The sequence below is a fragment of the Zea mays genome, chromosome 10 (genome assembly GCF_902167145.1).
Source record: "Zea mays cultivar B73 chromosome 10, Zm-B73-REFERENCE-NAM-5.0, whole genome shotgun sequence".
NCBI classification, from domain to species: Eukaryota; Viridiplantae; Streptophyta; class Magnoliopsida; order Poales; family Poaceae; genus Zea; species Zea mays.
In genome coordinates this window covers 70,842,006-70,854,316 of record NC_050105.1, presented here as the reverse complement: position 1 = coordinate 70,854,316, position 12,311 = coordinate 70,842,006, and the positions used below count along the sequence as shown (strand labels likewise).

The 12,311-nt window shown below is 46.0% G+C and overlaps 3 protein-coding genes across 7 annotated transcripts; all 3 read right to left on the bottom strand.

Moving 5' to 3' along the window:
* Positions 1-379: 379 nt before the first annotated feature.
* On the bottom strand, positions 380-4,157 carry LOC103641194 (uncharacterized). 5 transcript variants are annotated; one of them, XR_004853173.1, is made up of 5 exons: positions 3,965-4,157; positions 3,640-3,856; positions 2,044-2,148; positions 1,370-1,466; positions 380-752 (listed from the first exon to the last, which is right to left on the bottom strand). XR_004853173.1 is itself a non-coding variant. In XM_008664559.3 (4 exons), the coding sequence occupies exons 1-4, from the start codon at positions 3,643-3,645 to the stop codon at positions 625-627; spliced, it is 336 nt and encodes a 111-aa protein (XP_008662781.1). In that variant the 5' UTR covers positions 3,646-4,157; the 3' UTR covers positions 380-624. The 5 variants fall into 5 exon arrangements, 2 of the variants coding, with proteins under 2 accessions (XP_008662781.1, XP_008662782.1); XR_004853174.1 differs by having other exon boundaries at positions 380-749; XR_002265648.2 differs by having other exon boundaries at positions 380-1,466.
* A 776-nt stretch (positions 4,158-4,933) lies between these two features.
* LOC103642506 (uncharacterized) lies at positions 4,934-5,731 on the bottom strand. The gene is made up of 3 exons (XM_008665765.2): positions 5,347-5,731; positions 5,135-5,253; positions 4,934-5,053 (listed from the first exon to the last, which is right to left on the bottom strand). The coding sequence occupies exons 1-3, from the start codon at positions 5,714-5,716 to the stop codon at positions 4,934-4,936; spliced, it is 609 nt and encodes a 202-aa protein (XP_008663987.1). The 5' UTR covers positions 5,717-5,731.
* Positions 5,732-5,753: 22 nt separating this feature from the next.
* Positions 5,754-7,215, bottom strand: LOC103642505 (uncharacterized). The gene is made up of 2 exons (XM_008665764.2): positions 6,672-7,215; positions 5,754-6,579 (listed from the first exon to the last, which is right to left on the bottom strand). Exons 1-2 carry the CDS (start codon positions 7,213-7,215, stop codon positions 5,765-5,767), a joined length of 1,359 nt encoding a protein of 452 aa, XP_008663986.2. The 3' UTR covers positions 5,754-5,764.
* Positions 7,216-12,311: the final 5,096 nt, after the last annotated feature.

Here is a 12,311-nt window from a genome sequence, read left to right as displayed (position 1 = left end):
AAGAAAAAATAAAGAAGCCCACAACTAATTGGTCCAATCCAGCCCAATAATTTTAGGGTTGGTTCATATCTGCCTCAACCGCTAGCCATCCCTCTCAGCCACGGGCAGGGTGGATCTATAGGTATGCCAGTGGGTCAGGGTCACGGCATACCCTGTAGATAAAGCCTAAACTAGCCCATATATGAAGAAAAAAAGTCTAGTTTGTATTCGCTTTAGACGGGCGTAGCTAGTTGCGATCGTCCGTCCATTTCATCCGGCACTTGTGTATTGTAAGTTGGGAGTTCAAATTTGTGTCTATTTGTGTATGTATGAAAAAATGAATGCAAAACATTGTTTGTTATCATTTTTTCCCTTTGCACACTCCTTTCTAGGGCTTTCCTTAAAGGAGCAGGGGTACACTACTCAACGTCTTTTCGAAATGAAGATGCCACAGGGGATTCAAAACACAAATTCAACCCTTTATCTATCGTTTATACACTAAATTCACAAGACATGTTGGAGCCAAAGCCTGACGAAGTGTACAAATTGATTCTTTTCTAATGCTTTGTCTGCACAACCTAATATGAGGAAACTATAAAAGAAGGGGGAAAAGAAAAGAAAAGAATAGAACACAAACCCAGCAGATCAGATATCTGGAGGTTGTTTCCCAAAGGAAATGCAACAAAAATGAGCGAAGAAGAAGAGGGGAAAGGGGATGGAAAATGTTGGTTGCAGTCTTCTTTTTGTCCCTTTCTTGGAAAGTAACGAACCTGCTGTGGATAGAATTTGCAAGGTGTCCCAATCAGTTGTTCATGTCTTAGAATAGTTTGTGACCATATGTTAAACAGTAAGACACAAGAAAAATGAGACATGCTATATATAGTTTTAGAAATGAGAACATTAGTAACTAATGAGTAGTAAACAAAAAAATCAGAGTGTTTTACTAAGCAATTCCTCACAGTTTTGCAGGGGTTTTAAAATGGATTATAAGGTAACCTAAAAGTTCTTGTAACATAAATAGAAAGCATACATAAAAAGTATACTGAAGGAAGTGATTATTTTTGTTTTAATTGAATTAAATGTTGGTGATTGTAAATAGTATGTGATTTTTGTATCAAACAATAAGAGATGAAGTAGAGTTTGGTATATACATATCGAGGAGAAATAAGAATAATACTAATTAATGGTTTGAAATAGAGAAACTAATGATGCTTGTTTTAATGAGGAATAAGTGAAAGAACAATCAACAGACATCGATTCAAAACCAGTAGCTAATTGCGGGTTAAACAGTAGGAAACGAAAAAAATTAGTTGTACTGTATCTGGGTGGGGGAGAAGTGAAAAAGTTAGCAACTAATGATTGGTAAAAAAACTGAATATCTGTGGCTTACCTGTCGTAGATAGAACTTGCAAGGTTTTCAAAGCAGTTGTTGATGATGTTGATAAAGTTGGTGGTAGATAGAACTTGCAAGATTTCCAAACCAATTGCTGATGAGCATGAAAAGCAGGTGGCCATTTGGTATACAATAAGAAAAAATAGATTTAGTGCATCTAGGATGAGTGTAAACTTTGAATAAAATGGTAATTATAACTATTATAATTGAGTTAGCATGACCTAAAAAGTCTGAAAGTATTGTCATATTCAGAACTAAGTAGGGTGAGGTGGTATTACAAATTTAAGTGCATAATGTAACGTTAGAAAGTTTAAAATATATTGCCATATATTTAGTTTCTTGTGTTTGTTGCCTTTCAAATGTGTATTCTTGTCTGTCGCCATATATTATGTAAAAAAGAAAGAATATCAAATTCAAGTTGACTAAACTTACGTAGAACAGTATGCAAATGATTTTATGCATATTTTAGCAGTCTTTCATAGTTTTTAAACTGTTACAGATGGAATTTACAGGTCGTCCAAATCAACAGCCAACAGGCAACGATTCAAAAAAAGTAAATGACTATGGGTTAAACAGTAAGAAACAAAAAATCAGTTGTATTGTATGTAGGTGGGGAAGGAGTGGGAAAATAGCAACTAATGATTGGTAAAACTTAAATATTTGTGGTGTACCTGTCGCAGATTGAACTTGCAAGGTTTCCAAACCAGCTGTTGATGATGTTGAAAAGCCTGTGGTAAATACAACTTGCAAGACTTCCAAACTAGTTGTTGATAATCCTGAAAAGTAGTTGACCATTTAGTATATAATAAGAAACAAAAAACATAGACTCGGTGATCTAGGTTGAGGAGTGAAAATTTTGAAGGAGATGGTAGTTGTAACTGTTTTTGAGGTACCATGACCTAAAAAGTCAGAAAGTATTCTCATATTCAGAACTAAGTAGGGTAATGGTGGTATTACAAATCCCAGTGCATAATATAACAGTGGAAAATTTTAAAACATGGCCATATATTTAGGTTATTATGTTTTGATGCCTTTCAAATGTGTATTATTGTCTGCCCCCATATTATGTCAAAAAAGGAAAACATCAAATTCAAGTTGATTAAACATTTTCCTTTCTTTTTTAATATGCAAATATGTAAGCCAAGAATATTAGTTCCCCCTTGCACCGTGTATCTGTATTCTCTCAACCAAAATTGATTGTGGCCAGTGACGAAGCATACTTCTACGTTCAATCAAAAAAGAATAATTCTATAGCTGACTACTATTGTAACTATTGATTGCAATCGAACAAACCTTGTCACACTTGCACCAATATTTGGTAATAGAAAAGCTATGATGTGTTAGCGGCACCATTAATGTGTTAGTTAAGTCAACAGAGAAAGTTATAATGTGTTTGCTAGCAGTCAGCTAATAAACATTTACGAAAGGTATATTGTGTTAGCTGATTAATAGTCAATTAAGTCGTAATGTTTTACCTAATAACTTGGGGAAAGTAATATTCCGAAAAGATATAATGTGTTGCCTAATAAATAGAAAACAAAGATAACAGTTGGAATTTAGGAACCTAATAATTAGAAAAGTAATAATCAGGAAGATTAGATTGCGTTACCTAACAAACAGGAAGACTGAGTTGATATTAAAAGTCAGGTAAGTTGGAATGTTTTAGTTAATAATTTAGGAAAAGTAATAATCTGGAAAGATATACTGTGCTGCCTAATAAATAGGAAACAAAGCTGACATTTTGGATTTAGGAAAGTAATAATCAAGAAGCTTATATTGTGTTACCTAACAAATAGAAAAAAATGAGCTAACATTTAGGGAAGTCATAATATGTTAGCTAAGACAGCGGAGAAACTAATATTCAAGAAAGATAAATTGTATTAGCTAACACAGAGCTGAGTTGATATTTAGGAAAGTGTTCTAGGCATAGGCCCTAAAAGGTGAGATCTTTATTTGAGTACCAGTGCAGATACTCCTCGTAAGAAGATGGATCACATAATCACTGGCTGCAGCAGTACAGAGATGAACTAAATGTTCAGCAACTTGATCAGGTGAAGTGGGATTTAGAAAATATTGTTGTGTATCTCGAAATATACACTCAGAAAGTGAGAATGCTAATCGCTACCTGATACAGTACATAGATCAACTAAACATTCAATGAGTTGATCAAGTCAAGTGGGATTCAGAAATCGAATCGAATTGCGGGAAGCAATAGGATAGATGTAAACCCTAAAAATGAAGAACACGGTTTGGAAAAGTTTTTGTACCTGCATCAATTAGAGGCACGTTGAGGAATGACTGTGCTGTCGAGAACAGCAGTCGAACAGGAAATCTTCAAGCCCACGGATTGAAGACGGGACACAACACGACGAGGCTCACCACTGTTGCTCTCGTCAACGTGGACCTCCAAACTTCTCATGTTGCTCCCTATCCATGGCGTGAGGGCTCACTAGAAGAAGCGCATGGCGTGGGGAGGAGGAGATCCTGCGGAGGAGCGGAGTATGTGAGAAGGGCATGGGGCACAGACTGCTACCATGGTCGCCGTCGTTGACGGAGAAGGCAGAAGGGTCCCTTCGTATTTCACATTCTCACCCTATCTGTCTGTGATGCCTCTAGAAGTCTCTGTTGCCTCTAGAAGTCTCTTGTGTCAGCGAGCAAGGTTCAGCTAGGCGCTAGGCGGAATCTAGGCGGTGACCCATTGCCTAGCGCCTAGTCGGGAGTACTCGGTCTTAGGCGCTTCTAGGCGCTTTTCTAGGCGTTTTGGCAATATAGCCATAAATTATATATATATATATATATATATTATGTATATAACTAATTAACTACTATATATGACGATATGAGTCATAGTAAGTATAAAAAGAAGGCCAGTAGACATATCTGATTCCTAGCTGAGCTTACTCTTGCATGTTCCTAGCTCCTGCAAGGCTGCAACACATTTTGACAGCTAGTAGTTAGTAAATTAGTCAATAGACAGCTAGTTGTTCATAAAAAAATAGAAAACACTAAATTGTGACTTATCTGGATGATTTCAGCAGCCTCCCATTCATGAGCAGTTGAGCACACTGCACACCATATCAGCAGGCAGCAGCTGGTAATTACAACACAAGTGGATAGGACAGTAATACAAGTGCAGAACACAATTTATAAATAAAGGACAGCACAAGCACATAGTTCTTAGTTCAGGTCTCACACAAAAGAATACACACAGACACAAAGTGACACAACTGCAGTTCATAAGAGACCAGGGCATCACAAAAGGCTTCACTACTAGATGGAGATGGTCCAGATCATATTTCATCTTCACTGTAGCACAAATCTTCATCTTCATACTCTTCTTCAGACTCAAACTCTTCTCCTTCATAGAGCTCTCTCACTCTTGCACTTCTACGAGGCTCAAGCTGTTCTTCTGCTCCCACTGCCTCTCCAATAACAGACCAAGGTATCCCTGTACCTTCCATCTCATCTTCCTCCTCATCTCTAAAGACAACTTGTGCACAATCATCTCCACCCTCTTGGAGAAAACCTTCAGCTTCAGTTGTATCACTAGACAAGAGAACATCAGTGATTTTCTTTGACTTTAATCTTTTCTCTGTTATTCATCAGCCTGTTATTGAACTGAATATAGACCAACTTGTTGAGGCGGGTTGTAGTCAGCCTATTTCTCTTCTTAGTGTGTATCTATAAATTAGAAACAAAAACATTTTCAGTTCTGAAATTTAATCATAGTACTGCTGAAATGATTAATAGATAGGTACTAACCCCTTCAAACCCACTCCAATTTCTTTCACAACCAGAAGAGCTTGATGTCAAAGATAATATCCTTGTAGCCATCTTCTGTAAAGCTGGTGTTTCAGTTCCATATAACCGCCACCATGATGCTGAAATAAATTAGAAACACCTCTATTAGTTTAAAAACATCAAACAACCATGGTAGAAAACAGCAAACAACCATATAATAAGTAGTTAAGTACCTCTACCTGGATTGTAATCATAGTTTTGAAAAGTTCTTGCAAGCTTCTTGCTAAATGGTCCTTCTCTATTCTGAATTTTTTTCAATTCAAAGTTGGCAACCTGTTCTTGTTGGTCCTCATCATGATAATAAAATTGCTCGACACAAGATATGAAGGCTTCATTCATTTTGGGCTCATCAAAGATTGATGGGTTAGCATAGCTATAGTGTGGATTCAGCAAAAAAGCTGTCAAATGCAATGGAGAATCAAGTCTTCCATTCATCTTCTTCTCAATTACAGCCATAACATCTTTGAATCGAGACTCAACATTGCCAAATGCCTCTTTGATCTCTCTTTTTGCCTTTAGTAGCTCTCCATAAAGGAAACCCATGGATGTCTTCACATCCGCATCAACCAAACGGAGGACTTTGACCAATGGCTAAAAAACAGCCAACATTAGCTTCACATCCTTCCAAAAGGCTGGACTCAATATAGTAGTTGTGGCCTCTTTTCCTTTCTTTGATTTCACATCCTTTAATGAGTCCCACCTGCTATGAACTACCATCTTCCTTAACTGGTCCTTCTTCTCTTGCATACTATTCAAAGTGAGAAAGTATGAAGCAAACCTAGTCACTCCTGGCCTCACTAGCTCTTTCCCCTCTGTGAAGTATCTCAAGCACTCCAATGTTCTTGTGTGGCCATACACAAATATGGTAAATGACTTTGCTTGGTCAATCACTTTCCTGAACCGAGGCAATTTGCCAATTCCTTGGAGCATCAAGTTGATTGTGTGAGCTGCACAAGAGGTCCAAAATATTTGTGGTCTCTTCTCAAGCAATAGCTTCTTTGCTCCCATGTTGTTAGAGGCATTGTCGGTGACTACTTGCACCACATTTTCTTCACCAATGTCTTCAATTGCTTTGTCCACTAATTCAAAAATGACTTCGCTTGTGTGTGACACATCTGACATCTCTTTTGAGCTGATGAAGGAGGTTCCATCAGCACAATTAGTGCATATATTCATTATGCTTCTCCTCTTCCTATCTGACCAAGCATCGGTCATAATAGAGCACCCATTTTTCATCTTCTCGGCTTCACGTTCCTGCAGCAAACACTTGGTTCTTTCATATTCTTCTTCCAGCAAACTACCTCGAAAGGCATCTTGAGTTGGAGGTGTAAGTCCTGCTCCAAATTGTCCAATTGCTTCACACATTTGCTTGAACTCATCATTGTCACATGCATTGAAAGGTATTCCTGCCAATGATTAAAAAATGAAGTCTAATTTTAAATGTGTTCAGTTCATGAATTTTAAAATGTGAAAACAGCATCATATACTAGCAATTTACCATGATTATAGGCCCATCTTGCAATAAACTTGTGCACCTCATGCTCTCTTTCTTTCCATAGTTCCTTGTTCAGCTGCTGTTGTTTGAATGAATCAACCTTGGTAGGATCAATAGCACGTGTCCATTTGTCAATTGGCCCTAATTTGTGAGGTTGTGAGCTTCCAACACAAGTGACTTCTTCTGACTCCTCTCCAACCCTAGATACATTCACTTCCTCTCTAAGTTCTAGCTCACGAACAGTCTTCTCCTCCCTCTTCCTTTTTGCAGCCTCTATTGCTTTCTTGCACTTCTCTTTAGCCTCTAGAGCCTGCGGTGTTGCAGACGTGCATTTCTTCACATTCTTTCCAACATGGGCAAGATGCTCCTTCAACCTATAAATCCCTCCCCTCATCTCCTTGTCACAGAACTTACACTTCACCTTGTCTTTGTTGTTAGCATCAACAAGAACACCATATTCCCATCCAACATCATCTGAATTTCTTTTTAGGAGATTCGCTCTAGCTACTTCAGTTTCAAAAGGTGCAGCTGCAGTTTCTGATGACATCCTTAATCCTTTGGTTTCTTTCACTTGTACACCGCAGGGGAGGCCAAGTTAGCAAAGTTAGCAGGGGAGGAAAGCAGGGGAGGGGGATGAGCAGGGAGGGGAGCAGCCGACAGGGGAGGAGAACTCACCGACGGGGGAGCAGGGAGGGGAGCAGCCGGCGGGGGAGCAACCGGAGGGGATGAGCGCCGGAGGGAATGAGCAGCGAGGCAATTTTCATGACCATGTGGGAGGGAGACCGAGCGACAGCACAGCGCGCGCTAATACTCCCCCCCCCCCCCCCCCGCGCGCGCGCTAAAAATTGTCGCGCGCTCTCCTGCGCGCCCTCTTAGGCGCCTGCGCGCCGCCAACTCGCCGCCTAGGCGCGGCTGAGCGCCGCCTAGTCGCTGCGGCCGCCTAGACGCCGCACAGAGCCCTAGGCTACGCGGCAGCCTATCGACTAGCGCCTAGGCGCGCCTAATCGCCGCCTAGTCGGCGCCTAGCCGAACACTGTCAGCGAGATAAGGAGATGAATCATGGTCATATATGTTGGATCGGACGGAGCCTAGGTCGGATTCTAACGGTAGAAAATAATTGAGCCGACGTCGATATCGTATCTGTCCACATTTTGTACCGGCTTTATGATGCCTCTAGAAATCTCTCTATGATGCCTCTAGAAGTCTCTTCTGTCAGTGGATCGGATGGAGCCTAGGTTGGGGAGGAAGAACATAGCGAAGGCCGGGAAGACGAACGAGACGTCCAACGATGGCGAAAACGATGGTGCACGCATGATGGGAAACGTCCTCGTGGACGTGCAATAGCCATCGCGCGAGTCGGTGTCGGGGCTGGTGTCGGACGAATACGGGGAGAAGGCACCTGCTCCTACGCCCTCTGCCGAGAATGGGGTGGCGCGGAGGTGGAGGCATGAGGAGAGAGAGAAAAGAAGTAGAATGGCGAACGAGGTGGTGGCAACTGTGGCGGGGACCATCATTATCGTGTGGAGCTATAGATGGCCAAATGGGTCGTGTCTAGCGAGCCGGCCCGAGGCACGACCCATTTAATGGTGTCTGGGCCAACCCGGCACGAGCGTCGTGCGGTGCTTGGGCCGTAGCCTCGGCCCGTAGTGCTGGCCCGACCCGGCGTGATTATTTTTTATTTTAAAAAAATCATATATACATATGTACAATTTATATTCAATATTATAAACATCTGAGCATGATGTTCTACTAGTTATACAACTTCGCGCAGTGTCTTCCACCCTGTTGGGGCGAAGGCGAAGACGCCACCCTTCGCTCGAGGCCTTCGCCGTACTCGCTGCACCAACGGTGACAAGTCAGCGGGCAGACTTACCCTTCGTCTCATACGCTGCCGGGCGAAGACCTGTGACGAGGTCGTCTCATCCCGCGACCTCGTCCAGAATGGAGGCCCACGTGTGATCCGGCCCACTGTAACAGGCCCTGCGTGGCCGTTGCGCGTTACGAGCCTAATTTGTAAAGGCCTCCCTGTAATTACGGTCTGTAACCCCGCTTTATGGGAATATTCCGGGGAAAACCTAGGTGTCTGAGGGCACATGCGTCCTTAACACGGGACGCTGGGCACCCGGACACCTATAAATACCCCCGCACAGTGCCCTTGAGAGGCGAGATTAACAGAGCTATTGCCATCACGTGCAAAAACCCTGTTCGCGTTATTACATCTCCCCATTGGATCAACTTGCGCCAGTGAGCAGGTTCCAACATTTGGCGCCCACCGTTCGTGCTACGAAACAATCACCCGCGATGGCACCCAAGAAAGCTAGCTCGAAGGCTGACGAGGCTGCGAAGGCAGCACTGCTGGGCGCAAAAAAGGGCAAGGCCCTCGCACTCACCCACTCCACCCACCAAGAGGCTACTGAAGACGACGCTCACCGCACCTGCGAAGACGACGCTCACCGCACCTGCAGCCCTGAAGGACAGCCGCAACCTCCCCCAGACTTCGCTTCACCAGAGGGCACGGACTTCACCGAGGACGGCGAAGTCATCGGCGTCTCCGCAGAAGAACGGCTACAGCTGCGCGCCCTGCGCATCAAGAACCGCAATCTCCAGAGGCAAAAAGAGATACTTGAGGCCAAGCACCAACGTGTGTCTGCACAAGCCAAGGTGCGGCAAATGATACGAGACGAAGAGCAGAAGGCCCAGGAGCTCGAGCAAGAGATCGCGCTAATGCAGCGCGAAGGCCACTTCGGCCTGCAACAAGGGCCACCCCTGCAACAGCGCGCACAAGTCGAAGACCTGCACTTTCCCTACCGCGACCGCGCCATCCCACACGCCGCGCCATTCCAAGGGGTCAACTACCTCGACGAGCGAAGTCCCCTGGCGCCACACCTGCAGGTGACACCCTGGCCTGCCAACTTCCGGGCAGGGACCTATCCCAAGTACAACGGCAGCACTGACCCAGCACAGTACATCATGAGTTATCAGGTCGCCGTTGCATCTTCCGGTGGGGACGACGCCACGATGGCCAAGTCTTTCATCATCGCCCTCGAGGGCCCGGCTCTCACCTGGTTCACCCGGTTGCCACCGTTGTCCATTGACTCCTGGAGAAGCCTCCGGGACAAGTTCCTGCTCAATTTCCAAGGGTACCGCCCGGACACCGACGCCTTGGCTGAACTCTCACTCTGCAAGCAGCTGGAAAAAGAGACTCTGCGAGAGTATTACCGCAAATTTCTAACACTCAAGTCACAGTTGCCCTCGGTCGATGACCATATTGCCATCCACTACGCCATCAGTGGCCTTCGCGCCGGCGTCCTTTACAGCCACTGCATCAGAGATCCGCCCAAGAACCTCCAGGAATTATATCAGCTGTTTGAAAAATACGCCAAATCCGAAGAGCTCCACCAACGCAAAGTTGAGTCTCAGAGGAAACCCAAAGATGCTCCACAGTCCAGCCGCACGTGGACGAGAACCCCGCAGCCAGACTCCGGTCGAGACGGCCGCAATCAGCAGCAGGTGCACAACATTGCCAACCAGCACCCCGCTGGTGATGCCCCTCGCCGCCAGGAATATCCCCCCAGGGTCGCGGAAATGGAACTCGCGGTAGGGACCGGGGACGCGCGCAGCCGCCGCGCCGATTCTACTGCCTTTTCCACGGGGAAGACTGCGCCCACCAAACCAAAGACTGCCCAGAGACGAAGGCCACCAGAGACAGGATGGCACGGGCGCAACCGACCGACAACCCTAGGGTTGTCGCGCACACTTATCAGCAACACCCTCCACCATACATCCACGCCCCCGCCCCGCATCCACCGCACCACGCATACCAACACCACCAGGAAGTACAAATCGTACCTCCCCCACCCCCACCTCCACACCAGCAACAACAAAACATCAACAACCCCCACGCCCCAAAGCAAGAAGACTTCGCCGATCAGCCGTATCGCGGAGTCATTCATATGATCACTGGGGGGTCCAGCACCGACTTTGACACAAAGCGGCAGAAGCGGGACCACTACCGCAGCATCAACCACGTCGCCATCACCGGTCCAGTCGTACAGACGAAGTGGTCCCATGTATCGCTAACCTTCGACGCCCGAGACGTCGACCTGCGCAGCGCCCCCCACATCGACGCCATGGTTATCAACTGCAGCGTGGCAGGCTGGGACCTGCACAAAGTCCTAGTCGACAATGGCAGTCAAGCAGACATCATTTTCCTCCACGCCTTCGACCGTATGGGCATAAGCCACAGCCTGCTCAAGCCTTCGGACAACCCGTTGTATGGCTTTGGCGGCAAGGGCACCTTCCCTATCGGCAAAATAGAGTTGCCTCTCTCCTTTGGTGCAGCACCCAATGCCCGAAGTGAGCAAATAACCTTTGACATCGTCGATATGATGTATCCGTACAACGCCATCATGGGCCGGGGCTCCATCAACAAGTTTGAGGCAGCCATTCACGGATTGTACCTGTGCATGAAGATATCAGGTCCATTAGGCGCCATCACAGTCTACGGCAATCAGCAGACTGTGCGCAATATAGAGCGGGACTTCGTCCCCGGGCAAAGAAATGTTCACTTCCTCACGGCCCAGCGCGAGGTCCCTGCGTCCGCCAGCCCAACCGAAAAAGAACACGACAAGGCACAGCTGCAGAGCAACGACGGGACCAAGACTGTTCCCCTCAACCAGGCCACGCCCAAGCAGACAGTCACCATCAGCGAAGACCTCACTTCGCATGACGAGGAGAAACTCCTATGCTGCTTGTCCAAGAACAAAGACGTCTTCGCCTGGTCCACCCTCGACTTGGTCGGGGTCAGCCGATCCATAATTGAGCACAGCTTGGGAATCGACCCCTCGGTGAGACCGAAAAAACAGCGGCTCCGCAAAATGTCCGACGAGAAGACAGAAGCCGCCAAGGCCGAGGTGCATCGCCTCCTGGAAGCCAAATTTATCGAGCCAGTGGCTAACCCCACATGGCTCTCCAACGTTGTGATGGTGCAGAAAAAGAGCGGCAAGTGGCGAATGTGCATCGACTTCACCAGTCTTAACAAGGCCTGCCCAAAGGACAACTTCCCGTTGCCTCGGATCGACAAAATAGTCGATAGCGCGGCCGGGTGCGAAGTCATGTCACTCCTCGACTGCTTCTCTGGTTACCATCAAATATATATGAAGGATGAAGACAAGGCCAGCACCAGCTTCATAACTCCGTTCGGCACATATTGCTTTATCAGAATGCCGGAGGGACTCAAGAACGCCGGGTCCACCTTCTCCCGGCTTACCAAAACAGTGCTCGAAGGGCAAGTCGGCAGAAACATATTCACATATGTGGATGACATCGTCGTCGCCAGCAGGAACAAGGAGGACCATCTCGCTGACCTCGCCGAGACATTCGCGAACATGCGGGACGCACGACTTCGCCTAAACCCCGAAAAGTGCGTCTTCGGCATTCGCCAGGGGAAAATATTGGGCTACCTGGTATCACACCGCGGCATCGAGGCCAACCCAACCAAAATCCAGGCCATCATCAACATGACGCCCCCGCAGTCAGCCAGAGACGTCCAGCGTCTGACGGGCAGATTGGCCGCCCTCAACAGATTCATCTCCAAATCCGCTGAGCCAAGTCTTCCCTTCCTCAAAACACTCCACGGCGCAA